The 26494-nt window shown below is 38.8% G+C and overlaps 1 protein-coding gene across 2 annotated transcripts; it reads left to right on the top strand.

The window, feature by feature from the left end:
* Positions 1 to 806: 806 nt before the first annotated feature.
* CPSF2 (cleavage and polyadenylation specific factor 2) lies at positions 807 to 13827 on the top strand. 2 transcript variants are annotated; one of them, XM_009953585.2, is made up of 14 exons: positions 807 to 955; positions 2429 to 2588; positions 2675 to 2780; positions 4279 to 4408; positions 4742 to 4857; positions 5413 to 5600; positions 6015 to 6305; positions 7402 to 7502; positions 7845 to 8045; positions 8703 to 8855; positions 9427 to 9652; positions 11539 to 11838; positions 13014 to 13148; positions 13254 to 13827. In XM_009953585.2, the coding sequence occupies exons 1-14, from the start codon at positions 807 to 809 to the stop codon at positions 13344 to 13346; spliced, it is 2349 nt and encodes a 782-aa protein (XP_009951887.1). In that variant the 3' UTR covers positions 13347 to 13827. The 2 variants fall into 2 exon arrangements, with proteins under 2 accessions (XP_009951887.1, XP_086318107.1); XM_086461981.1 differs by lacking the exon at positions 8703 to 8855.
* The last annotated feature ends 12667 nt before the right edge of the window (positions 13828 to 26494 follow it).

Genomic DNA, 26494 nt, shown 5'->3' with positions numbered 1-26494 from the left:
CCCCCCCCCCCCCCTCGCAACATGGCGGAGGGTGCCGCGCCGGGCGGCGGCGGGCGCGCGCCCCGGCGGGCCTGAGGGAGGGCGGCGCGCGGGCGGCCCGCGAGGCAGGTAGCGGCGGCGGCGGCTCGGGGGCAGCGGAGCGGGCCGGGCCCAGAGCCCGCTGCTGAGGGCCCTTCTCCGCCCCGCGGGGAGCCGGGCCCGGCCCGCCGCTCGGCCGTGAAGCGCTCGGCTTGCCCTCGCCGAGCTCGCCCTTCTCTTCCTCCTTCTTCTCTTCCTCCCGGGACTGGAGCGGGCGCAGGGCTCACAGGCTTAAGGCCTGGCCCGGCTGGCGAGGCTCACCCCATCAGGGCCGGGCCGCTGTCTCGGCGGTGGGCCCAGGCGGCGGGGCCCGGCGGGGCGCTGGAGTCGTCGCGCGGAGCCCCCGACCCGCCCGGTGCTGGGGCCTCCCTCGGGCAGTCGCTGGGCTTGGGGAGCCGTAGCCCTGGGTCCGCCGTGTGCGGGTTCACCTACCGGGCCCCCAACTGGAGCTGCTGTTAACCGCGCTGCTCTTAGTGATCCTTTTTGTCTTTATTGTAAAAAAACTCTCTAATAACTAAAGACCTACAACGATCAAAAGTTAGTATCTGAGGCTCAATTGGTACCCGGTAGCTGTCTTGAACAGTGTTCACAACTGTTATCCTGCGTATTCTCAGAAATGTATAAAGTTAGATCTAAATAAATAGACTTTTCCTTTGGAATAGTCAATTAAACATTTTGTTCCCCCATTCAGATTAGTCCTTTTGGAGATTAAACACTTGGAGAGGAAAATGACATCGATTATCAAGTTGACTACACTTTCAGGGGTGCAGGAGGAATCTGCCCTTTGCTATCTGTTGCAAGTAGATGAATTTCGTTTTCTTTTGGACTGTGGCTGGGATGAAAACTTTTCTATGGATATTATTGATTCTCTAAGGAAGTAAGTAGTTAAGTTCATACACTTTTTTTTCTTTAATAGGTCTTGTCCTTTTCAGAAAGTTTTCAAAATACCATGCAATGGTATGTGTATGGTGATGTTAAATCCAAAATTGTTCTTTTTTTTTTTTTTTTTTTTTTCATCTTGTTTTGCTTTAAGTATGTTTTATGTGAAGGGAATTATGCTGCTGAAACATTTCCGGTAAAAACTTTGGGGTTTTTTTTTGTGAGTAATGAGTTACATCTATTTAACTGTAATCCTCAAACTGTTCTGTGTTTGGTTTTGCTTGGATGTTTTGGTTTTTTCGTAAGCATCAGACAGAGCAGAGTTTATGGGAGGCTGACCTTGGCCCTAATTTAGAATGGTTAACTAAGTTTTAAGTGAAAGAAATCTTAGTGTGTGTAGGCTGAATACAAAGTGGTTCAACTCTTGCCTTTTATTTCAAGTTGAAGAGACTATCAGTCAGAAAAACAGCTTGTGCTAGTTATCCCGGCTCTGCAAAGAAGTAGACCTGTCTAGTGTTTAATACTGAAGGTATTACAACAAGGAGCTTTGTTGGTACAAGCATTGATTACAAGGTTAGGACTGAAACATGGAAATTTCTGAAAGAAACTAAGCTTTGTGATGCTATTTTTATAGATCCACTTTTCTAACATTGACACACTTGCAGTGGTTGAAGTCTTTTAGCTGAGGATTATTATGTACTCAGGATAATTTATAAAGTTTTTCTAGTGTCTTATCTGAGAAGCAATTAAGTAAAATCCCCTTTTTAGTAACAGCCACCAAGAAGTGGGTGCCCCAGTTGCTATGTGAGGGAACAAAAAGCTTTCAGCCCAACTTGTATTTTCACTTGTTGCATATTTTTATGCCCTCAAGTTTTTCAGTTATGATAGGTAATAAATTTTTAGTCTGAGTTCATATTTTATGCAACACTTTGAAAGAAAAAAAATCTTCAGTTTTTAAAATTAATAAACCCCACTAAACTTATGTGCCACTTTTAAAAAAAAAAAAATTTGTCTCTTTCTGTTTCTAAAGAAATATCATTTCATTTGATCCTTGTCAATTTAAGGAATTTTGTGTCTTTGGTCTTGTTACTTGGTCTTTCTCATTAGAAGAAAAGTTATCTGTTTTAGGTTTTTAGATGTATAAACAATTTGTAGCATGTCTGCATTGATAATATTTTTGGCCCTTCAGATAATGTACTTTCTGGTGTCATATATATTAAGGTCTTTCTAATCAAGAATTTGATGTGAAATTTATGTCTTCCAGACCTTGAAATTATGTTTTCAGAAGTCACTTGCATTTTTAAGTACTTGGCTGTTTGGAAATATCTGTAACCTTTAATTACAATTTTAAAAACTTTTTTTAAAACCTGGAAGGATTTAGGTTTTCTTGTTTGGGATTCAGACGTAATAGGGAGTTTATAACAGCATGCAGAACTCTTTTCACCAACTTCTTTTGTGCCTGTTTTTGTAGACATGTACATCAAGTTGATGCTGTTCTTCTTTCTCATCCTGACCCTCTACACCTTGGTGCTCTTCCATACGCAGTTGGAAAAATGGGGTTGAATTGTGCCATTTATGCAACTATTCCTGTGTATAAAATGGGACAGATGTTTATGTATGATCTCTACCAGGTATATTTGATACTTTCATGCACAACATCTTTGGTACGGTAGAGTGCTCAGGTTCTTAAATGCTCTATACTTCTTATTTGTTTTAGTCCCGCCATAATACTGAAGATTTCACACTCTTTACATTGGATGATGTAGATGCAGCCTTTGATAAGATACAACAGCTGAAGTTTTCTCAGATTGTGAACTTGAAAGGTAAAGTTGTCACTGAAGTTTCAATAAATTACTTTCAGTGAAAGGCAGCAGAGTCGTTAGGAGTTAGATAACCTTTTTTTAAAGGGAGTAAGTTTTGAAATGTGCATTTTGCAGGGCTGCATTCAGTAGCCCTTGTCAGTCCACATCAGCTGAACGTGTGCGTCAGTAATTGTGTGTGGAAATGGGTAGAATTTCCACTTAATGAGGAGGAGGTCATGCCAAAGTGTATTTAGGCATTTGTTTCTCTTTTGTGTTCTTGTAACTTTTCTTGGAATTGTCTCATGTCTTTCAGAAGCATTTACTCATGCCTCGTGGTAGGTACCTCAGAACTCTTCAGTAACCAGTAAGACAAAAGAAAGCTTTCTAGAGGATGAATAGGTTGAAGAGATTAAGTTGCAGCATGTGGGTGATTTAGGTGGTCTAGATTAGGGTGATGTGAGGAGGTCTTTGCTGACTCTGAATAATACTCAGTGTAGTTTAGCGCCAAGAACAGGGGCATCTGGCAAATCCAGCAGCTTTTCACGCTTGTTGAGTTTAAAGATCAGAATGAAATGGAACCCTTTTCTTGAACAAAGATGCGTAGAAGCTGACCACCAGCAGCTTGTCTCTGAAATGCAGTGTCTCCCAGTTCCTGAATGCTGCTTCCCAAGATACTTGCCCTGTAATTTGGAGAACAGAAATGGGATGCCATCCTTGAAAGGCTGCTGACCCTTTTCCAAGGTATCTGTAGCAAGGCTACATCTGTGCTCCCAGCTTTAACATCTTAGAAGTAATTTTGGTGAACAATGTTTTTAAAACACCCTACTTTTTCATACTTAATGGAAGTGATTTGAAAACATTCAGTGGATACCTCTAAGAAGATAATATATGTTTTAACTGTTATTAAAGCCGTGCAGTTCTGTTCAAGTTGGCATTTGATGAAGTCAGTGAGTAGTGGTCATGGGTGGTCCAGTTTTACTCTGACAAAGATACAGGCTCACACCAGTGATGAGGAGCAACAGTGTATTAAAGAAAAAAAAGGCATAAAGTGTGAAAAGATCCGTCATCCCTGACTGCAGCACATGAACACCTTTCCTGATGTTGGACTTGTGTGTCTGTTGTTCTGGAAAACTTCCAGTTTGTGTAATGTATATGTGGTTTTGTAAGTACCTAGAATGATACAGTAAACCTTTCACCACTGTACTTGCTTTCATGTGATATGTTTGTATGTAATTTACTCTTGTTTAGGTCTGTAGTTACTGCAGTTCTGCAGTGCATCTGAGTACCAGTGGGAGGTGGAGGGAAGAAATGATCTTCACTTTAGTTTCTTTTTCTGGAGGCAAAATAGTTATTACTGGTTAGATGGGAAGGGCAAATGTGTTACTGATTTTTTTCATACTTTTTTTGACTTTTTTCCCCATTCATAATTTTGATGTTCAGTTGTTTAAAATTACTCTCTTACTCAGAGTAATGGATTTTAATATGTGTTACGTACCTAAAATATTGAAAACTTTTGTAGGCAAAGGACATGGTTTATCAATCACGCCGTTGCCAGCTGGACACATGATAGGAGGCACGATTTGGAAGATTGTCAAGGATGGAGAGGAAGAAATTGTTTATGCAGTTGACTTCAACCACAAGAGGGAGATGTAAGTTCAACATAGCAATACGTATTTCTTAGATGTTGTGTTAGGTGTGCATCATTTAGAGTGTGATAAACAGATAGGGGCGTAGCAGTGCCTTTCCAGCTCTAGTAAGACCACTAATTTTGCTTGCATTTGGATTAATCAGTTTGAAACAAGCGTTAGCTCTGGGTTTTTTTATTCCACTCAGTTTTATTTATTTGTGAGTTTTAAGCAGGAAACTCAGCTACTGGGGAGTTTGATTGCTTTACATGCAAACATCTGGAAGCTAGTGGTCTTATTTTTTTTCATATAATAGAAATGCAAAAAGTGAGATTTTTGCCTTTTTTTTTCCCACAGCCATCTGAATGGATGTTCCTTGGAAATGTTGAGCAGGCCTTCATTGCTCATTACAGATTCATTTAATGCTACTTATGTACAACCCAGGAGGAAACAAAGGGATGAACAGCTACTGAGTATGTATTCTGTTTGGGCTTGAGAATAGCAGTAATGTCATTTATTAGCCACTGTAAATTGTTTTTCTATGAGAAATTCATCAGCATCCAAACAAAGAATCTTTATTATTTTATTATTAAAATTTAACAAATTTTGAATTACTCTTTTTTCAATGGTACTACTGATCCTGTGGGTTAAACACTTTGCTGAAAACATTGAACCGTATTTGAAAACAGTGTATTTTACCCAGTATCCATTAATCTCTTAAGGGATTTTAAAATGAGCTTCCTCGGCACATTCTTTTTTAAACTCAATTTTACTTTTCATTAAAAAAAGAAAAAGTAGTATCAAGGCAGTGAAATCTTCAGAGCTACCAAGAAAACTCCACCTCCCTTTAATTTTGGTGGAAATGTGGTTTTGGATCTCTTCTGAAGTTTTAATTTATTTCTGTGTTCAGTTTGCTTTTGATTATGATTGCTAGTGTGATATAACAAACAAACAAACCCAAGCCACAAACATTCTAATTTTTGTTCAAGGTATAAGTAGGTTTTTGTTTTGTTTTTAATTCCTCTTAGCTAATGTTTTGGAGACGTTAAGAGGTGATGGAAATGTATTAATAGCCGTGGATACAGCAGGCAGAGTTCTGGAACTTGCTCAACTTCTTGATCAGATCTGGAGAACGAAAGATGCAGGATTAGGAGTCTACTCTCTAGCACTCTTGAATAACGTCAGCTACAATGTGGTGGAGTTCTCTAAATCACAGGTTTGTTTAGATTTTCAAATGCAATTATGAAGAGGGTAATGGAACACGTATGCAAAAGCATACGTTTCTTTTTAACAGTAAAAAATGGCTACATGCTGGCTGTTGTCCTCATTCTGTGGTGCATGTTTGCGTCAGATCTTTTGACTGAGTAACAGAGTGCAGTCATGGCTATAGGGATGTTTCTTGATACTCATTTCTGGTTTTATCACAAGGCTTGTTAGCACAGTTTATAGCTGTTAAAAAAGAAGACTTAAAGTAGTTGTTCCTATGTTGCTTACACTCCAAGTTATTTCTACTTGCTGAGAAACATTGGTGTAATCACATGTATATTGCATCCTGTATTTTGTAACAGGTTTGTACATTATTGTAGAACTTGTACTCTTATAAATAACTTTTTCTTAATACATATTTTAGGTTGAATGGATGAGCGACAAGTTGATGAGGTGCTTTGAAGACAAGAGAAACAATCCTTTTCAGTTCCGCCATCTCTCCTTATGTCATAGTCTGTCTGATCTGGCTCGAGTGCCTAGTCCAAAAGTTGTCCTTGCTAGCCAGCCTGACTTAGAATGTGGGTTTTCTAGAGATCTTTTCATTCAGTGGTGCCAGGATTCCAAAAACTCTATAATTTTAACTTACCGCACTACACCTGGAACATTAGCACGATTCCTGATTGATAATCCTTCTGAAAAAGTTATAGATATTGAGGTAAGAGTTGGCTATACATCTCGAAGTTTTTTTTTTACTGTGGACTGTAGGGGAATATGAGCAAAACTGAACTTAGTTTCCTTTTTGATCTGCTGATGCTTTTAGAGGCGGAGGGAAATTTGAAATCAGAATGTTGCCTGTTTAACCAATTGTGAATAAACTGACATAAAAATATGTCTTGTATTAGGAACTGCAAAATGCTTTTTTGTGGTGTGGCAAAATTAATACTCCATAGAGGTGAGCATGAAGTTGCTTTTAAGTGTTTATGTTTAGACAACACTTTAATTCATGTTTTTGTCGTAATAGAAAAAATTCTACTTGCAGTTCATGTACAGATCACAATATATGATGGATTATTCTTGCTGGAAAACACTATGGGTTTGGATGATGGTAGAATCAAGTCAAGCTAGTGTAATATATCCCACCAGAATTAGAAAGATAAGCAAAAGATAGGAATTAGAATGTAATTAATTGTTACTCATGCTTTCGCATTATTTTCGGTAATTTATATACCTGTGTCTGTTTCTCTCTGGTAAGCTTTGTTAATTTATGGGAGTCCCCTGTGATCACAGTGATAACTTCAATCCTGATGATCCAGCTATTAGATTGGATTGAAAGCATTGAATTACAGTATTAGACTATTACTAGAATTCAGTATTATTCAAAGTGAGCTATACTCAAACTTGGTTTTCGGAAAACAAGAAACAAAACTTACCCTTGTTTTGCCTGCTAGTATGACTTTGCTGGGTTCTTGGTTTGATGTTAGTGACACAAAAATTGAAAAAGCCACTGCTCATCTTGGAGTATTTGAGTTCATTTATTAGAGAAATACTTTCTGAAGAAGTTTTAAGAGACTTTTGTAAAGCTAATTGATTTTAATACTTTTAGAAATGCTTTTCTGTTAAAGTAGATTTTACTAATTGATAATGCTGTCATGATGTTGCAACACCAAGGTGCCACATGTTTGCATAATCTTGTCTTGTATATGACATGCAAGTTGTACTTGCCCCTGGTACTTAAATACAAATATTCTTGTCAGCAGTGTGTAGGAAAAGTATCAAAATCATGTCAGCTACTCATTTAATTCTATCTGCAGTTGAGAAAACGTGTCAAGTTGGAAGGAAAAGAACTTGAAGAATACCTAGAAAAGGAGAAACTAAAGAAAGAAGCAGCTAAGAAGTTAGAACAGTCTAAAGAGTAAGTGTATTGGCTGTTCTTGCATTCTGCTGTTATTGTCAGAGTTGAGATTTCTGTGTGATCATTCTGCTGCTTCAGCCATTTACAGGGATAAATGAAAATCATGGTTTTGATAGACTTGTCTGAGGGCACTGAGGAATCGGGAGTGGTTGTCTTTAATCTGTTGTTGTGATAGACCTGTTTCATCTGCCGTTTGACTGTGAGCTCTTTCTCGGATACATAAACTGCCCTTGTCCTTGGTTAATGTTAGCTCAACTGTTACTTTCCAATCGGTGTATTTATGTAATATTAAACGTGAAGGAAAAAAGAAAGTGATAGGTTTTTTTTGGAATGTCATTTCAGGGCAGATATTGATTCCAGTGATGAGAGTGACGCTGAAGAGGATATTGATCAGCCAACTGTACATAAGACAAAACATGATTTGATGATGAAAGGTGAAGGTAGCCGGAAAGGAAGCTTCTTCAAACAGGCAAAGAAATCTTATCCAATGTTTCCGGCCCCTGAAGAAAGAATTAAATGGGATGAATATGGCGAGATTATCAAGTATGTGGTGGTAATGCATACTAACACATAGTAGCTATGAAATAACTCAAAAATAGAAGTAATAAAAATAAAAATCATCATTTGTCTCTTTTGCAGCACTGTTATACGCTCTTCCATCCACAGTAACTTTTGAACAGTTAGGACAGTTTGCGCTAAATCTCCCAGGAAACTTGTGGTAGGATTGTGCTGATCATTGGCCTGTGTTCACACCTCTTGGGCTGGAGTGGAAACACATCCTTTTTTTTTTTTGTCTTCTATCTTACAAGATAGAAGATTTTTTTTTTTCAACCTGACTTTTTTTCTGCTTCAAATTACACATAATTTTGATAAATTTATGAGGGGAAAGAATGTTGTTCATCCTAGAAAAATCTAGCAACACTTTTCCTGTCTGCATAAGGAATACTTGCTAGAAAACCTCAAATTGCTAGTATTTCCCAAGATATCAAAGTTTTGAGTTTTTTTAAGATAGGAAGGTGATATTTTCCAAATGAGCGCTGTTCAAATATGGAAATAGTGAAGGTAAGTGTAATAAAGTTGTTGGTAATAACAATTACAAAGCATCTCAGTAGTAATAGTCACCATTGCTTGTTTTTATATTATGTAGTGCTTTGGTTTTACTGTTAGACTATTAAAAGCAAAATGCCTTTCATTCTTTAGACCTGAGGATTTTCTAGTTCCTGAACTCCAAGCAACAGAAGAAGAAAAAAGCAAATTAGAATCTGGTTTGACAAATGGAGAAGAACCCATGGACCAGGATTTATCAGATGTTCCTACCAAATGCATTTCTGCAACAGAATCCATGGAAATTAAGTGAGTGGCTTTGTTCTTGTCAGTTCTTCTAGAATGGTGGCATGGGTACGGTGCAAATTGGGTAAAAGCCTAGCCTGGAATTAAGGAGGTGGGAAGGGGCTTGCTTTTAGGGTTTTTTCCCCAAGCAATCTTAAGTTTTTTACTAGTCCTTCTGACTAGTACTAAGCACAGTACAGAACCTTATGGTTCCCCACTCCTAAGAAATTTGTAGTTTGTTCCCTGTCTGATGGAGACAAGTGAAAGAGGAAGAACAAATTATATGATAGTATGTTAGCATCAATACTGAAATAGGTATGTATTTTGTTAAAAACCCAACTTAGTCAAATAGACATATCTCATGTTTTGGATAACTATGTAAGTGAATTTTGGGAATTTGTAATGTTAAATACACATGCTGATATTTGACAATTCTCTATTTTACTGATCCGTAATATACTGTGTGCTGACAGCTTTTGCTGATGTAGAATAATTTCAAAGTATCTTCCATTTTTAAATGAAATATTTTGGACAGCTAGAAGATTTATTCTTTTAAAGTAAAAAATGTTGTTCTTGGGTTTTTAATTCAAACTAGAGCCAGAGTTACTTACATTGACTATGAAGGACGCTCAGATGGGGACTCAATTAAAAAAATTATTAACCAAATGAAACCAAGACAACTGGTCATTGTTCACGGACCACCTGAGGCCAGTCAGGACCTTGCAGAATGTTGCCGAGCCTTTGGTGGAAAAGATATTAAAGTTTACATGCCAAAACTGCATGAAACTGTAGATGCAACCAGCGAAACTCACATTTACCAGGTAAGGTACTGAAATTCGTTAGTTGTGTTAACTACTGTGAACTGTAGTAGAGCTATATTGGCAGACTCTAATTTGGCCCTCCATCCTTGGGGAGAGGAGAGACAATACTACCTATGTGTCTGCTTGGTTTTGTGTGATCAAGACATTAGTGGCGTTTTTCTGTCTTCTAGGTAAGTGTTCTCCTTATGCTTATTATTCATAAGAAGTTTTTAAAAGCTTGAACATGAGATCAGTGTGTTTTTACTGGTAGTGCAAAAGGCAAGGTTCATGTCCATGGGAACATCAATTTGCTTTACTAAAGTTGTAGTAGATTTATAATGTTTATATTTAGAGTACCCTGTACACTCCTTGCAATTCAGGATTCTTTTTGGAATCTGAAGGGGAGCCTTAGAGAGCAAAGAGAAAAAAAAAAAATCCTTCAAACCTAAATAGTACCCAAGAATGAACATGTAAAGTTAGGAGCAAGTTAATGCTAAAAATAAATAAGACACCTCTACCCCCCCCCCCAAAAAGTTAATGTAGTGGTTCTTGGAAAGTGAGGTTATGATAATGTGTTGCACTGTGTTAATATATTGCATTTAATTTTAACGGTTAAGCTTTTAAATAAGAAAACTTGGATGATTTATGTGAAGTATGTGAAAATTGTGCATGGTCCTGACTCAACTTTTGAAGTTGTTGAAGAGGAAAGTCTCTCACATGCACTTTTGGCATTAGACCTTTATTTCTTCTGTCCTTTTGAAGTTAATAGAAAAACATCAGTAGAATTGTTGAAAGAGGTACTTCTACTTCTTTCCAGAGAAAAATCTGTTACCTTGTAGGAAGTGGAAAGTTCCAGTTATTCAAAATTGTCGAGGTCTGACAGTCTTAAAACAGTGGTGTTTTCTGTGTTTGGTTGGTTGGTGGTTGTGGGGGTTTTTGGTTTGGGGTTTTTTTTTAGAGTTTTTTAAAGCTATGAGGGTTGCCAGTGTGTAAGAAATGACATTATAGTGATTTTTCAAAAAATATTTGTCTAAATAAAATTGTAATTGCTTTGTATTTTAATTTACCCTTTATATATATAAATTGAAATTAATCTTCTGCATAGCTTCAGTATGTTTTTCTCTTTGAAACTTTCTGAACAGATTAAGTACACTGGAGACATTGAATTAGAAAATAATAGATGTGAGTGGGGCATCAGAATCCCAGTGTCTTTGGAGTGGATTGTGCTGCAGATGGATAGTTAGTGGCAGTATCCTTCACGTAGTTGGAGCCTTGATTCCGCTGTAGGGATCATGTACAATCTTGTGTGGATAACAGTCTTTCAGAGTAGGTCTTTATTTAATAGCTTAAAGTCCTGGAAAGCACCTGAGGAATCAGTGTAAGGTAATGTTTTGGTCACGTTAAAATCTGATACTTACGACATCCCTTCTTACAATAAAATACTAATTATAATTTTTTTTGAGGGTTGAAATTTGGAACTGCTGTTCAGTAACCTAAATGTATCTATAAGAACTTTCCTTAAATTTACTAAGGCCGACTGAGGAACTCCTTGGCCACAAAAAAAGGTTTCTGATGTTGTAAAAGGAGTTGATTGCTCTTGCTTGTAAGTTTAACTCAAGTTTGCTGTGATATTGGTTCTTTTTTGATTTAACCAAGACGAAAAATGTATTGATCTCCACTGCTTTTTAAGTTGAGTAGCAACGTGGTAGTTCTACAAATTATATTTTGAAAGTCTAGAACATCTTGCTTTGGTGATACCAATTCCCTCCTTTCCCTCCCCAAAAGAGCATGAATTAAACCTATGTGGAGAGACAGTGAAAGGAAAACTGCTAGGTTTTAAAGCTTGAAGTAAGAACTCTCTCTGTTTATCATCAAACTAACAGTACTTTTATTTTTGCGCAACTCAGGTCAGGTTAAAAGATTCTCTTGTCAGCTCCCTTCAATTTTGTAAAGCCAAGGATGCTGAGTTGGCTTGGATAGATGGTGTTCTGGACATGCGGGTTTCAAAAGTGGATACTGGAGTTATTTTGGAAGAGGGAGAGTTGAGGGAAGATGAAGACTTAGAGATGCAAGTGGATATGCCTACTTCAGACTCTAGTGTCATCGCACAACAGAAGGCCATGAAAAGCCTCTTCGGTGATGATGACAAGGAGATGTGTGAGGAGAGCGAGATCATTCCTACTCTGGAACCTCTGCCACCTCATGAGGTACAGAAATTATGCTGATCTGGACTTCTTGTTTGAAGAGCTCGGTATCCATTTGTCTTTTTCTAGTTGATACTTTGATCTTACTCAAATGAAAGCCTGACTGAAACTGGATTTTCATGTTTGGTTTTCCCTTTGTTAGACTTGGTACTGTGCTTTGTTCAAATGTTACACTTTTCAGCAAGGATCATAGAATCTTAGGATCATTTTGGTAGGAAAAGACCTTTAAGACCATCAAGTCCAACCATTATCCTCACGCTACCAAGCCTACCGCTAAACCATGTCCCTAAGCACCACATCTACATGTCTTTTGGACACCTCCAGGGATGGTGACTCCACCACCTCCCTGGGCAGCCTGTTCCAATTCCTAACTACTGTTTCAGTAAAAAAAGGATAATCTGTTGCATCCACTAACAGTGCCTAACATACAGTACCATCTATTTATGAAGATAAGATTTTAATTAGCATGTTCCGTATTTGCAGTTAGTACTTGCAGATTTGGAAATTAGTTGGCGTTTAGTCACTCCTGGATTTTACTATGTTTTGTTGATGCTATGGAAAATACTTCATATACTTGAGATACAGATCTTTGAAGTTCATACGTCTCTGCATCTATAGTAATGATTTGAGAGTTCATTAAATTAATTTTTTCTATAAATTTATCTTTACTCCTAAAATACTTTGCATGGGAGTAGATAAAATTTTATCTTCTCATTGAATTATTTCATTGAATGCTTTCTAATCCTAGAATTGCTTTTTAAGATCCTGTTGCACAGTCCTAAATGTCGCCTGTTCTAGGAGCTAGAATGTGGAGACAACTCTAAAGTCTGTTCAGATTCATGACAACTGTCATAGAAGTATATACGGATCGGCAGTGCAGCTTACTGCAGCTCTGTCCCTGGTAAAACATGGCTTGGAAGAGGGATATTCAATGACAGCTTTAGGTTTGTCTTCAACATGTGAGCAAAGAAGGAAACTTTTCCTTTACTCAGTGGATAACTTCTAAGGCCCTCCTATGTGGGAAATGTCTTGCCGCAGGTGAAGAGAAATAGGACGAATCTTCTCATTTACAGTTTTCTAGTCTAGGCTATGCTGTTGCCAACACGTGGTGAGGAGATCTTTGGAAAATGGAAGGTATTAAGTAGCAGAAATATTAAAATTTTGCGTGTTGTTTAAAGGTTCTTGGACACCAATCTGTGTTTATGAATGAGCCAAGACTGTCTGACTTCAAGCAAGTTCTCTTGCGAGAAGGTATACAAGCTGAATTTGTAGGAGGAGTGCTTGTGTGCAACAATCTGGTGGCTGTTCGCAGGGTACGTATTCTGTGTCTTGAACTCTTTGCTAAATAATATTCTAAATGAAAATCAAGTTTCTCATTAGTGTAAAAATAATGAATTGAAACGTGTCTTTTGTTTCAGACTGAAACAGGGCGCATTGGATTGGAAGGCTGTCTCTGTCAGGACTTCTATAGGATAAGAGACCTTTTATACGAGCAATACGCTATTGTCTAAGGAAAGTGCTGCAAAGATGTTTTTACTTGAACTTTTAAAGACAATAGAGATTTCTCCCAATTTTGACTTTTTGTAGTTTTCTAATTTATGCAGCGGAAACCTAATTCATAAAGAACAATTAACCACCCTGAACATGTAAATAACTGCTACTGTCATTCTGCATAAATCTGCTGGTACATTCCATGTTGTTGACTTTCAGACTGTTATGACTTGTCTCCCACATAACACATTATAAATGACTTGATGACTATGAACCCTACTCAGGCAAGGTTCAGTTAGTCGGGACATGTTTTGGTTTCACAGATTCCCTGCCAAAGAGTACAAAATATATAAAAGTCATTCTTCTGTTCTAAAATAAGATTACATAGGGAGCAGTGGGTTTCTTGGTTTTGGGTTTTGTGTGGTTGGTTTTGGTTTAGTTTTGGGGTTTTTTTGTGGTTTTTTGTTGTTGTTTTTTTTAAAATAATTTCAATTTAGGGCACAGTCTTGAGTCTTTTTTTCCTTTTTTTTTTTTTTTTTTTTTTTTTAAATGAGGGTTAGTTAAAGTACATTTTTAATAGCCCACTTAAAGCTAGAGTACCTAAACTTTCCCCCAGTGTTAATCTGGCTGCATCTTAATGTATCTGTTCCATCTTACTCATTTGTTCCAGAACAGCATTTCATATTGTAGATAAAGCATTAATCTCCAGGATCAAAAAATTACTTGGGAAAGGTACTCTTAAGAACACTGGATAATATTGTCAGGCAGTTTAAAATCCAGTAATTTTGTGCTTCAGAGTAACTTCTGTACAAACTTACAGTATTTGTGACATCTAGCTTTTGCAAAATGACGCCCACTATAAAATCTCTTCCGAGTTCCGATTTTAATACTTTCAAAGTCTAAAAGCTTTATCTATGCACTGCTGTTTGTTCAGAGTGCCGTAAGCCAAGTTCAGGAGGATCCTTTATCTTGAAATCTGAGTTGATGTGATGCATTTAATGCTTTTGTGCCATGTTTCGTTGTAGTTGCATGTTTGTGCCATTTTTCATTCTACTTGACAGTGGGACTTACTGTAGCTGCTGATGCTAGGAACTGACCTTACTTTTTAAGTGAATATGAGCATAGTTTTGGGCTCCTTAGTTTCTCAGAAATGAACTTATGCAAACAAATGGTCTCTTGAGAGTTTATTTAATCCTTTTTTCCCCTGTCCACCTGTGAACCACCAGCTTTGGCAGTGGAGGATTACTTGCTTGTTTTTACATACAACAGCGATGTAATATGTGCTCTGTGTGTGAGTGTTTAAATAAAACCTTTTGAAAAAGTGGCAAAAAATAGCCCTGTGGGCTATCGGTGGAAAGGTAATTTACTTTGCAATTAATTCTTGACAAATAGCGTGCTTTCTGATCTACAGACTGTTTATTCTATTTAACATAGTAACTTAAAACTGAAGAGTGTCTTTAAAAAAAACCCAAACCAACCAAAACAAAAAAACCCTGCTAGAATTATATACTAAAAATGCAAAAAACTTGAAAATTTAATGCTGACTGAGAATGTATTTTGTTACATAAAGAAAATCTTGGCTAGGAATGACTGAATGGATCAACACTTTTTGTTTTGTGGTTTTTTTCTAACTGTAGAAAAACATTTATTTTATATTGTCGGCCAGAACTTCATTGAAATGCTCTGGTTTGTAGCTGTTTTGTAGCAATGCTGTGTAAATCTATATGATACTGGATGCTTGTTGGTGAATACTGTTGTATTACTATTGCTGATACTAATGAACTTTTATAAAGTAAGTTACTTTGTACATGATCATATTGGCCTTAGGACTTTTAACTTGAGGGCTTAGGGTGGGCGTAGATCACACATGCCTGCATGATATATACTGATAAAGAAAAAAAACCCTTAGGAAATCAAACCAAAAATAGTGCTGTTTTTACAAACGGGATAAAGACAAGACAGTGTGATCATAAACTTTTGTCAGTTTTGTTTGTTTTTTCTTAACTTACTGAGTTGAATTCAGCCAAGTTTAACCAAAGTTTAGTGTTATCAGTCACTAAATTTCTGTGTATTCTGGTAAAGAGGAGAACCCCAAATTAGTGCCATCACTAAGCAAAGTATGAGCAAAACAGTTAATGGTTCTTTTTTAGTCTATCAGCATGAGCGTGGTTTGAAATCAGACCTAGAAAGCTGATATGCAAGGTGATAGTAGTCCTCTGAGTGCTGTGACTGCGGAAAGCTGGGTTAGTGGACAATTCTGGTGGTGAGACGGATGAAGGGGTATACAGGACATCTGTAGTGAACGTATGACAGGCTGCAGCTGCGCTGCGGGGCAGGTGTGCACCTCAGCTATGCATTTATTACTTGTAAGCAGTGTGGAACGAAAGCAAATTCCCATTAATTTTGCCTAGTCTGTTATCAGTTCTCCAATAGATTATTATTGTTGTTTTCTGTTTTTGTTGTTGTTCTTAGCTGTGATTAGCTTTTAACAATAATTGAACTTCTCTGTGTAATTTTCAGAGTTACTAATCTGGTTCTGTTATGAAGAAGCAAGTATCTGAAATGAAAGATTCGTTTCCCCTTACCTCCACAAAGTGTCAGTGCTGCCATTGACTGTAAGCTGTGTTTTCTGACTTCAGCATTTTCGTCATCAGCAGTAAAAATTTGATAAGGAGTGCCATTTCTTACTCTTTGCTCTATTGCTCTTGAGGGCAGGAATATTAACTTCAAGTCAAATCTAGTTTTGGTACTTAATGTCCATTTAAAAATATTTCCTTCCAAGGGTCTTGGATAATTCAGGTTCCTCAGCTAAGAAGAGCCAAGACACAGGAAAGACAGAAACTTGCCTTCCCTGATCCCCAAAGTCTGTAGTATTTGTGGGTAAATCCTAGCTTTTGTATTCTCTTCCCATGCATATGTAGTAGAATATGAAGACATATTTACAAAGATTAAGGGAATGTAGAAGCAGAATTCTTTAATAATTAAATCATTCTAGAGTTAATTGTTAAGCTGTTCCCATTATCTAAACATAGATTTACCCTGAAGTTAAATAACGTTATGTGCGTGACAGTCTCATTTTTAATCTTTTTACTTTCACAGTATGTACTGGAGGCGAGGTGAAGCTGAAAAACTTTCTTCTTCTCCTTCCCTGAACAATATTTAGACTTAGCCAGATCCACTTCTCAAAATACACTGTTAATGGAAAGGTAGTATGCCCTGCATTCAGTTAGAGTAACAGTCTCATGAGAGCATTTGAGATCTATTTTGCTGGTAAAACTTGCTTAGAAGGGTAGGAATTCTCCTGTATCTGTATTAGCTTTCAATTGCAGTCAAACTGTTCATTTGGAATAAATAAGAGACACCCTACAAACCCCCACCTCAATCTAAATAATTGTTATAGACTGAAACACTTACATTGTGCAGAATCAAGATGCCTTTGATAAGGCGTGACGTGTGTTAATATTTCAGTTAGGAAAGGGGAGTCTGTTGCCTGGGGAAAATACTTAAACCACTAAAATTTTTGGAAACAGGAAAAAGAAATCTGCCCAGGGAGGTTGTGGAGTCTCCTTCTCTGGAGACATTCAAAACCAGCCTGGACATGTTCCTGTGTGACCTACTGTAGGTGGTCCTGCTCTGGCAGGGGGGTTGGACTAGATGATCTTTCCAGGTCCCTTCCAACCCCTGACATTCTGTGGTTCTGTGTGATTCTGTAATGATTTGAACATTGCACAGTACTCTGTTTCATGGCTTTTACAGATGTTTTCATAGTTTTAAAAAGGTGGTGCTGGGGAAGATGATCTTGCAGTCAAATCTGATAAAGAAATGTATCCAGTAAATAGAATTTTGGGTCTTGATCTGAAAACTGTATAAGGAGCTGATGGTAGTTCAAAATGGAATAATGAAACTAGATTAAAAAAATCTTTAAAATTGCCTGTTGAAATGTCATTTTACAAATACTTTAAACAGTCTTAAGTGTTATCTGCTGTGAGACTGGTTGGAAAAGGGATATGACTCAAAGATCAAAACTTGCATCACTAGGATATATTTTGAAAATCCGAGTCCATTGCATGGCTTGTTTCCTGCAAGTACAGAACAAGGTAGTTAGCCAAAGGTGATGTGAGCAGTATTCATCTTAAAAGAGTACTTTTATTTCTTCCAGCGAAGCTGAAAGCTTCTATTATAATAACACAAGCTTTTGTAGAATATCATCTTCCATGAAGTTTGCCAGCAGGGCAAATATTTCATTGAATATTTTGGATGGTCTAAAATTATCTCCTCCCTGCATAGTAAGCAGTACATGTTGAGAACTGTTAGTGTACATCACAGTGCTTGACCAGTATTAACCAAGGGATGAGACAGCTCGTTGTTTCAGATTGATCTAAATTACTTTAATTGCATTAGTGGAATTCTTAATGCCTTGTCCTAAAAGGTGTCATGGTGTTTCTGGCAGAGAAATTCTGAAGAGTGGTTGCAGTTCAGTGGTAAGTGAACTGATCACTCCTTTCAGCTCGGTAATGCTTGCTCACAGTGGTAGAAGAGGAATATAGAAGTCATATTTAAAATATCTATTAACAGACAAGTATATTTTCTTATGTGTAGTGAGAGTGTGGAAGTTTGATAAATACGGGAGATAGATATAGGAGAACTAGATTGTTTCATGCAGTGCACTTTAATTCTGCTCTCCCTGGTAGGTTATATAATACCACTGTGATAGGAATAAAATTAAAATTACTGAAATAAAAATAAAATTACTGAATTTTTTAGTAGAACTTTCGATAAGCCATGTAGCAGATTTCCTGGAAAAGAACGATCCATAGAAACTCAAAACATTATGAAGATGGAAGTTTGGTATCTGAGCTTTAAGCAGTAATAACCTGGCTGTTGTTGCATAATCCTCTTAGGTGATGCAAGCTGGATCTGTGGTTCGACAGCTGCATGATAATGAGCTAAGCATCTGCCAAAACGTATAGTTTGTAACTGCAATCTGGTATTCACAAATTTTGATAACAAGCAAATACATGATTTTAGATGTGTAGGCTTTTCTTAAATATTTCTTATTTTCAGTTCAGTTTTTCTGAAGTGCTAAAAGCTTCTCTGAAAGGTATTTTTGATAAACGGCTCTATAAAGAAATTTGCAATGATGGTAATTTCAGTTAAAAAGAAAAAAAAAAAACAAACCAAACCACAGACTTTCTGTCCACCTCAGCCCAAGGTTGATATTAGTTTTCATAAAATTGACTTTGGAAAATTACATAGGGAAGTCCATGGAAAGAGTTCATCCTGTGGTAGTGGCTGTGGTGCCCTTGCTGGTATTTAAGATGTAGAAAATAAAGCATAATATTTAATGTCAAGTGACAATGTCAGAACTTTTGCAGCTAAGTAACTATCCCATCTCCAATGTATTAAAGGATTTTTTTAGGTAAACTAAAACTATTTTTTTCTTTATTTGTGGCTAATGGATTTATAGGAATATTTAGGTGTCAGTTATGAAGAATGAACTCTTAGCAACACAGTTGTTAAGCAACAACACTTGGAGTGATCAGTTTTCAAGCTGGTGGTTTCATCAGTACCTTCTTAGAGTTGTCACTTAGCTCAGTTGCCTTGTCTGCAAAGAGTCTGGTTTGGTTGTCACACCAGTTCTAAGCCACAATGTTGTGACACAGAGCAGAGTCATTTTCTAGACTGCTTCACAGCTGTGTAAGTGGGAACAAGAACTCTAAATTAGAGTGAGCTGGCTTAGATCACTGACAATGAGTCCCTGTGAAGAAAAAATTATTGACAGCATAGAAGTTGAAAGCTAGCCTTTTATTGAGGTTTGTTTAAAGTAGTAGTTTTATATAAAACCATTGCAGTTAATCTAATCTGGAGAAGTTACTGCTTCCTCTCCAGATCTTTGTATTTTTGTAGAAAGAACATTTCTTCAGAAGTGACTGGCCAGGTACCAGTGATAATATTTGCATTAAGGTCTATTTTACCTTAGTTGCTTCCAATATGTTTTTTTTTTTTTCCCCCCTCTTTTTAAATCCAGCTGGATGTGTTTTATCTTATGCTTATCTCAGCTGTTACTACCAGTGTTTCTCAGAAATAATTCTGAAGAGGGTAGGTAATGTGTCTTTATCAGTAGTAACACTCAAATGGTACAGAAAAATTGTACAAGAGGATTTTGAAAGATCTGTGAAAGAAAAAAAAAAAAGGAACATAGAACTTACTCATCACTAAAACTCAGTAGGACTGTCAGCTGTTTAATTTCTGTATCTGCTGGCACACAGTGACAGAAACAGGCTTTTAAGGAATACTTTCTGATGATGTTATGCCACTAACTATTCAAGTAAATAAAAAAAAAAAAATTACCCACAATTAGCTAACTGGCTTGTTGCATATGCTTCAGGATGTGAACCTGAAAATGCTTTCATGGTGTAGATTATGTATCAAAAAGTGGGAGATGGGACATATGATAACATTGCCACCTGTCTTGCAATTTTACCACATGCCTGGGGCAACAGTTGTAGCTTATCCAAGTAATTATTTGTATTAGGACAATATTGTTGTGTCTTCTGTTGTTTTCAGCGATCTTGTTTAGCTGCTGTGGAATAAAAAACGCTGAGCATGATGTGATCATAAATTATTGGCAGGTGCTCTGCAAGCCATAATAATGAATTATCCTTAAAAATCGTCAGGGAATTATTTTTTTTTGCCATTTTGCAGCTCCTGAAGGAGTTGCACAGCTGGCAGAGCATATTGCACGTCACCATGCCAGACTTGGCATTTGAAAGCCTGCCAGATTGCTTTGTGCTGTTGTGCTGGCTATGGATCAGCAGTGTGCAACAGTATGAAGATAGTAAGCGGGTTTTTTTTGCCTGTTGTAGGATCACATGAGTTAATACTGCATTTGTAGAGAGTTCAGCCTGTTTTCTGAACTTACCAGGTACTCGTGTTCCATTACCTGGGTAGGTTAGACTCCATGTGCAGGAATCTGTAGAGAAATTATGTCCTTGATGTAGTCTGGCAAAATTTCTGTTAGTATCAAAGTGTGGAGTCACTCTGCATAGCCTGCTTTTCATGTTTTATGTAATTTTATTATGCTTCAGTATTTCTTTCATAATCTCCCTGATTTTACTAATGCACAATATTGCAAATGCAGTATAAAAGTAGTCAACAGACTTTAAATCATTTGTGTACCTCTAAACCTCTTACGCTGATTAAAAGTGTTAAGGCTATTAGTATTTTTTATGTAACTGGGTCTAAATTTAGTTTCTGTTGCAGTCAAAAAACCACTCTGGTATTGCAAACCATGATCCTAATCTGCTTCCTCTTGGAATCAATGGCAACGGTTCTTCAGCACAGCTTTTGTGTTTCTGTGTATTGGTGAATAGTTACCGTGTTTATCATAGAAATTCAATAGCGACTTTTCATAGTTCTGATTTCTCTTCCAGAAGTGTCAAAGAACTACTTTTGTTCTTGTGTGAAATAGGATTTTAATTACTTTGGGGCATTGTTTTCATTGATTATTGACTTTAAAATGTGATTTGAGTAGCCCATAGACTACTGCTCCATTGGTTGGGAGGAGGGGACTATTGATATTTTAACTTGCATAAATTCTTCTGGGTCTTGTGAGGAGAGGCAAAAAGAAAAAAAAAGAAATATTAAACTGGAAAAAGTATAAATCATGTATATAGTCTGTACCTCCCAAAATGAATAGCTGTAAAATACCTACCTGACAGCCTTGTCCTGCAAAACTGCACCTGTTCGTTCATTTTGTGTAGCCTGTTCTTACGGTTTTAACAACTTAATTAACTACGAAAAAGCCTAAAAGTCATGCCATCATGTATTAATTACTTTATTTCCTGCAATGTTGTGCATTGCCTTTGGTCAGTTAAGAAGCGTGGTCTTAATTTCATGTGTGCACAAATTTTATGCCATAGGTGACAGCTTGCTATAAAAATCCAGCTTGGGGAAAAACAAAACAAAACAAAAACAAAGAAAACAAGACTCTGGACTGGTAATTGAGGTATTAGTGAAGGAATTCATCAGCTTTGTGTTCAGGGAACCCATTGGAAAGGTTGAACATTTGACTAATAGCCTTGCTGCTATTTATATATCAAAGGGAGTGCCTTTAAGCTGATGTACAGAAATGGCTAATTTGCACTTTTTTTTTTTAAATACAAAATTGAAGTTTATTTTTCCAATGCCTGTGCGCATGATCTCAAAAACAGCTAGAGACTGCGTTGTGTGAGGTGTATATACAAGAGCCAATAGTTATATACCCAAGAGTACAGAACTTGAGTGCTTCTCACTTCTGGTAATTTTACTCCTACATTTGCAGAACTGTTCAGCTGTTTGTTTTCTAAGAAACCGCTTCCAAATGATACAGTTATTTCTTTGATTTGTGAATGGAATTTTCCTTTGCTGGTCAGAACATGTGCTCTAACAGTTTTGAAGTTGTTGTAAAATGACCTTCTAGCTACAGGGGGGAATGCTTTGAAGTTGAGCTGCCTAAAGAAATTAACCATCTTCTTGAGGCTGGGGAAGGAGATCTGCCTTGGTATTCGTTAGGAAATGAGGTATGGGTGGAGTGAAGAAGGAGCTTTAGACAACGAGGAAGGTAAGGAGAAATAACCAAAACTGTGACTTTTGTAGGGAGATGTTGTTCTGGTTTGCTTGAGGTGGTTATGGATATTTTGTCAACTGTTCCCTGTAGAATTAGGCATGGGTTTAAGACTTCAGAGGGGAACTGGAGAGTTTTACTGGCAGATCTTTCAGTGTCTGTAAACTTACTGTGTCAGAAGAAAAGAATGGTATATGTTTTTCTCCAGAATAAGATTAGTTTAGGACTATGAGCAGCATCAGAAAGAGTTGGACATATTCACGGATCATATAGCAGGATCTGCAGGTCTAGGTGGGTTGGCTTATTTGATTTATAGTTTAGGTTATGGCTAAGGAGCGGGTTAGGGGCACCAGGGTTACAAATTGTACAGAGTCATAGTGAGAGAAGCTAAAATGAAGCTTGGTGTTGATAATACAGATGGAGCAGAACACTGAAGGCAAATCATGGGTATTCTTGGCAACTTACGCCTTATCAGCTGGCACTGGGTTGACACCAATGACGAGAAGTTACAAGACTTCTGTTTCTTGTCCATTCATAAACTTTTAATATATGCAGCACTCCATTTACTGTCACTGGTCAAATCATTGGACTGTAAGGTTCTGAATACGCAGCTTTGTGCAACTTGTTGGACTAAATGATACTTCTGCTTTTTGTTTCATTGTTTTGATCATACCATTCTGTTGCTTAATAATTCACGAGATAGTTTGATCATATGAAATGTAGTACTATGAAGTCCAGAATTAAAGGAGTTTTTATAGTTTGGCTCCTAAATATTGAAAAATTTTCATAGCATTCAGTGACTTTTCATTATGATACTGACTTTTTTAATTCCTTGAGCTTTCTAAAATTGTGTTTAAAACAATACTAATGTCCTAAATGTATACTTGTGTAAGCCGTGATTCCTTATTGCAAGTGCTCTGCCACATCTTCTCTTTATTGTGGCTCTGAAAGGGCAGGTGCATGCAAGTCTCTAAACAGGGTATTGCACTTTGAAAGTCTGCTGCTTACTGATGGATGTACAAGTGTAAAACCTCTCTGCTGTCAGCATTGCAGCATGCTTCTTATTGCACAGAGTTTTGACTTCCTTTGTGTGACTGCTGGGAACTGCTGAAGTACAGCATTATTTACGTTATTTGGAAAACTGTCAAGTCAGCTGCTTAGCTTTCACTCCAAGGTCTTTTTTTTTTTTTTCATTGTCTAGCAAATTTGTAACCCTGGAGTTGGTAACTAGCTTATGACTCTGCAGGCAGCCAAGGTGTAGCTAGCAAGGCACCTTTAATGTCTAGTCTGATTGAATGTCTGTTTATACTGACACAAAGGTGTGCTTCAGGGAGGAGAAGGGGGAAAAGATGGAAGTGGCGAAGACGGGCAGATTCCTACTTGGTTACCAAATTATGTATCTGTGGAATTTCCTTATGAATTATGTTCTGGATCATCAGCTTCACCCTGTTTCTAATACTCCACTTTAGCATAACTGTCTCCTCAAGCACAGGACCTTTTTCTCTTTTCTACATTGGTTCTGTACAAGTCTTCCACTCTTTGATGTGCTACAGTGTGTGGGGAGAAGAGCAGTTACTCTTTTACTAGCACCAGGTATGTCATTTAGGTGAATAGGAGCCTGGTGTTCCCATGCTTCCTGTGGAACTGGAGGGTGTGATTCAGAACATGAGAACCTGAGATCTTCCCTTGGTATTGACTGGGTTTCTGCACCAGATCTGGGTTCTTTGTGCATTTCTTCCCTTAGGAGTCTCTGTTCGCTCGTGGATGCAGTGGGTGGATGGTTCTCTTAAATACTTTTTTTTTTTTAATGGGGGGACTAAACTCAGGAGAAGAGTACATTAAAGCATCGTACTTGAATTTCTTACTGCAGTTCACAGTTCCATACATTGTGGCTTTTTCAAACGTCTCATTGATTCCTAATGATAATGTGGAAATTTCTTTTGCTGTCTTGAATGATAAAATATCAAGGAGGCTCTAGATTTTTGAGAGTGCTCTTCATTGTATCCAGTAGCTGTAGAAATAACTCATTTCAGAATCCTCTTTGCTAGTTACTACTGGCCACATCATTAAAGAATACAGTAGAAGGCATTGTAGTTCAGAGATGAAAAGTACATTCTCTTGCTGCAGTCAAATGAAATAACTGAAGAATTCCAGTGCAAATACCTCCTCTATGCTTTTCCTGTGTTTGAAAACAATTCCAAATATAAATGACTGCAAGTGCAAGTCATTTTGATTCAAAAAAGAAAAAAAAAAAAACCAAAACCAAAACAGTTCTTATGCCAACTCTACAGTTGGCCAGAAGTAAAAACTAGTATGGCTAATGTTAGTGAAGACCAATCCTTTGTCACACAAACCCAACTCACTTGTCCATATGCCGTGTCTGGGCGTGATGTCTCGCCTGCCATGTTCATCTCCTCAGTTGCAGGTTCTGTGCTGCAGCTCGGGACACGTGTTGTGTCTCAGCGGTGGTCTGAGGCTGGAGCTTTGAAGGCCAAAGTGGGACATTGATGGTGCAGCTCAGTGTGGCCATAGAGAAGCTTCTTTTAAAAAGGAGGATATATGTGCCTCTGTGCCCAAAATAAAGTCTCTTTGTGAAAGTACATAATTAGAACCAATGATCCTTTTGTGTTTGAAACTGCATTCTTTATCTGAACAAACTCCATTATAATCTTCGAGTACCTTAAAAAGCCTCAGTTCTGATAGCCCACTTAAAAAGGTAATTAAATTTTTCTTTTTTTGACTTCCCTTTGTACAGATATTTGAAACCTCCCGCAGAAAATATTGGTTTCAGTATGTGTATTTGTAAAGCGTGAGTTCCTTAGGAAGTTATGCAAGCCTTTGAAACAAAAGCAGCTATAAAAAGAAATCCGAATGAAACAATTTGTGTTGCAATAGCAGCCCAGTTTTGGTATGTATATGCTAAAGCAAATGGAAATCCACAGGGGAAAAAAATATCCCGAATCTAGAACAGATAAACAAATCCAAAGTAAATCACGAGAGGATTTTCCACAATTTCATGTCAAAGACTGCTGAAGTATTAGTGCTGTTCTGCTTTAATGTTGTTTCAATATTTTGACTTACTCAGTGGTGTAAGAGCAAGGGTAGACTGAGATTACTTTTTTTCTCTTTTAATAGTGTGGCTGTAACACTTAAGCTGCATGATGTGGAGCAGCTTGTTGCTGCACAGTGTTTGGGCAGGGGGGCCGTTCCCTGCCCCGGCCGGGAGGTGCCGTTCCCTGCCCCGGCCGGGAGGTGCCGTTCCCTGCCCCGGCCGGGAGGTGCCGTTCCCTGCCCCGGCCGGGAGGTGCCGTTCCCTGCCCCGGCCGGGAGGTGCCGTTCCCTGCCCCGGCCGGGAGGTGCCGTTCCCTGCCCCGGCCGGGAGGTGCCGTTCCCTGCCCCGGCCGGGAGGTGCCGTTCCCTGCCCCGGCCGGGAGGTGCCGTTCCCTGCCCCGGCCGGGAGGTGCCGTTCCCTGCCCCGGCCGGGAGGTGCCGTTCCCTGCCCCGGCCGGGAGGTGCCGTTCCCTGCCCCGGCCGGGAGGTGCCGTTCCCTGCCCCGGCCGGGAGGTGCCGTTCCCTGCCCCGGCCGGGAGGTGCCGTTCCCTGCCCCGGCCGGGAGGTGCCGTTCCCTGCCCCGGCCGGGAGGTGCCGTTCCCTGCCCCATGCTGGTGCTGGCCGGTTCCGACCGGTTCGGGCAGCCCGTGACCATCAGCGCTGACAGGTTTGAGCAAGAGCGGCAGCCAGGAGGGGCTGGAGAGACCATGCTCGGGGGACAACTGCTCTTGGAAGAGGGTGACCCGTGCCAGAGGAGGTGTTCCCCGAGGGACGGCAGCCGTGGGCGCCTCACACCAGGATGGGAACACCCCACCCCTGGCCTGAGGGACAGTGGCAATGGGCGCACCACTGGGTTGGAGACACAAAGGTGTGGAGTGGTGATGGAAAAGCAGCAAGGAGGAAGGAGCAGCGGTGAGACCATTACCACGCCACCCGCACCGCCTGCCTTGGCCATCACCTTGACAAGGCGGTGGGACAGGCTGGCTATAATTGGCCGTTGACCCAGGAGAAGCCAAGACTAGGAAGGGGGAGGAGAGCCATTCATGGGTGTGTTTGTGCTCTTTATCACCACCATGCACCCCAGCTGCCCCCAGCACTCGGATCAGTGATCAGAAGTTGGTGTTAACTGGCAATAAATTACAGTCAGAAAACATCCCTGAGTCCCCAGGCTGTTCTGCCTGTGACTGCCCACCCTGAGAGGGTCCCTTCAGGCCCACTGGCCTGGCAAGCGAGAGGGTCCATTGCAGGCTTGTGTAAATGTTCAAAATGATGTCAGCCATTAGTGACTGATTAGCAACATTACAGACCTCATCAACAACCCATTTGCTATGGACACCTTTAAAAGGCTTGTGCGGTGTATGATATTTTGCCAGAGAAGTAAGTTACATGGAATCTGGAATTTCTTGGAATCAAACTGCTGTTGGGTTAGTCGTGTTCCTTGCGGTATGGTTAGGGAGACATGAGCCAGCTAGCATCAAAGCAACAGAAACTTGCCATTTAGGAACACACTAA

This window comes from Leptosomus discolor, chromosome 3, assembly GCF_034619465.1.
Source record: "Leptosomus discolor isolate bLepDis1 chromosome 3, bLepDis1.hap2, whole genome shotgun sequence".
Taxonomy (NCBI): domain Eukaryota; kingdom Metazoa; phylum Chordata; class Aves; order Leptosomiformes; family Leptosomidae; genus Leptosomus; species Leptosomus discolor.
This window is presented reverse-complemented; position numbering and strand designations above follow the sequence as displayed.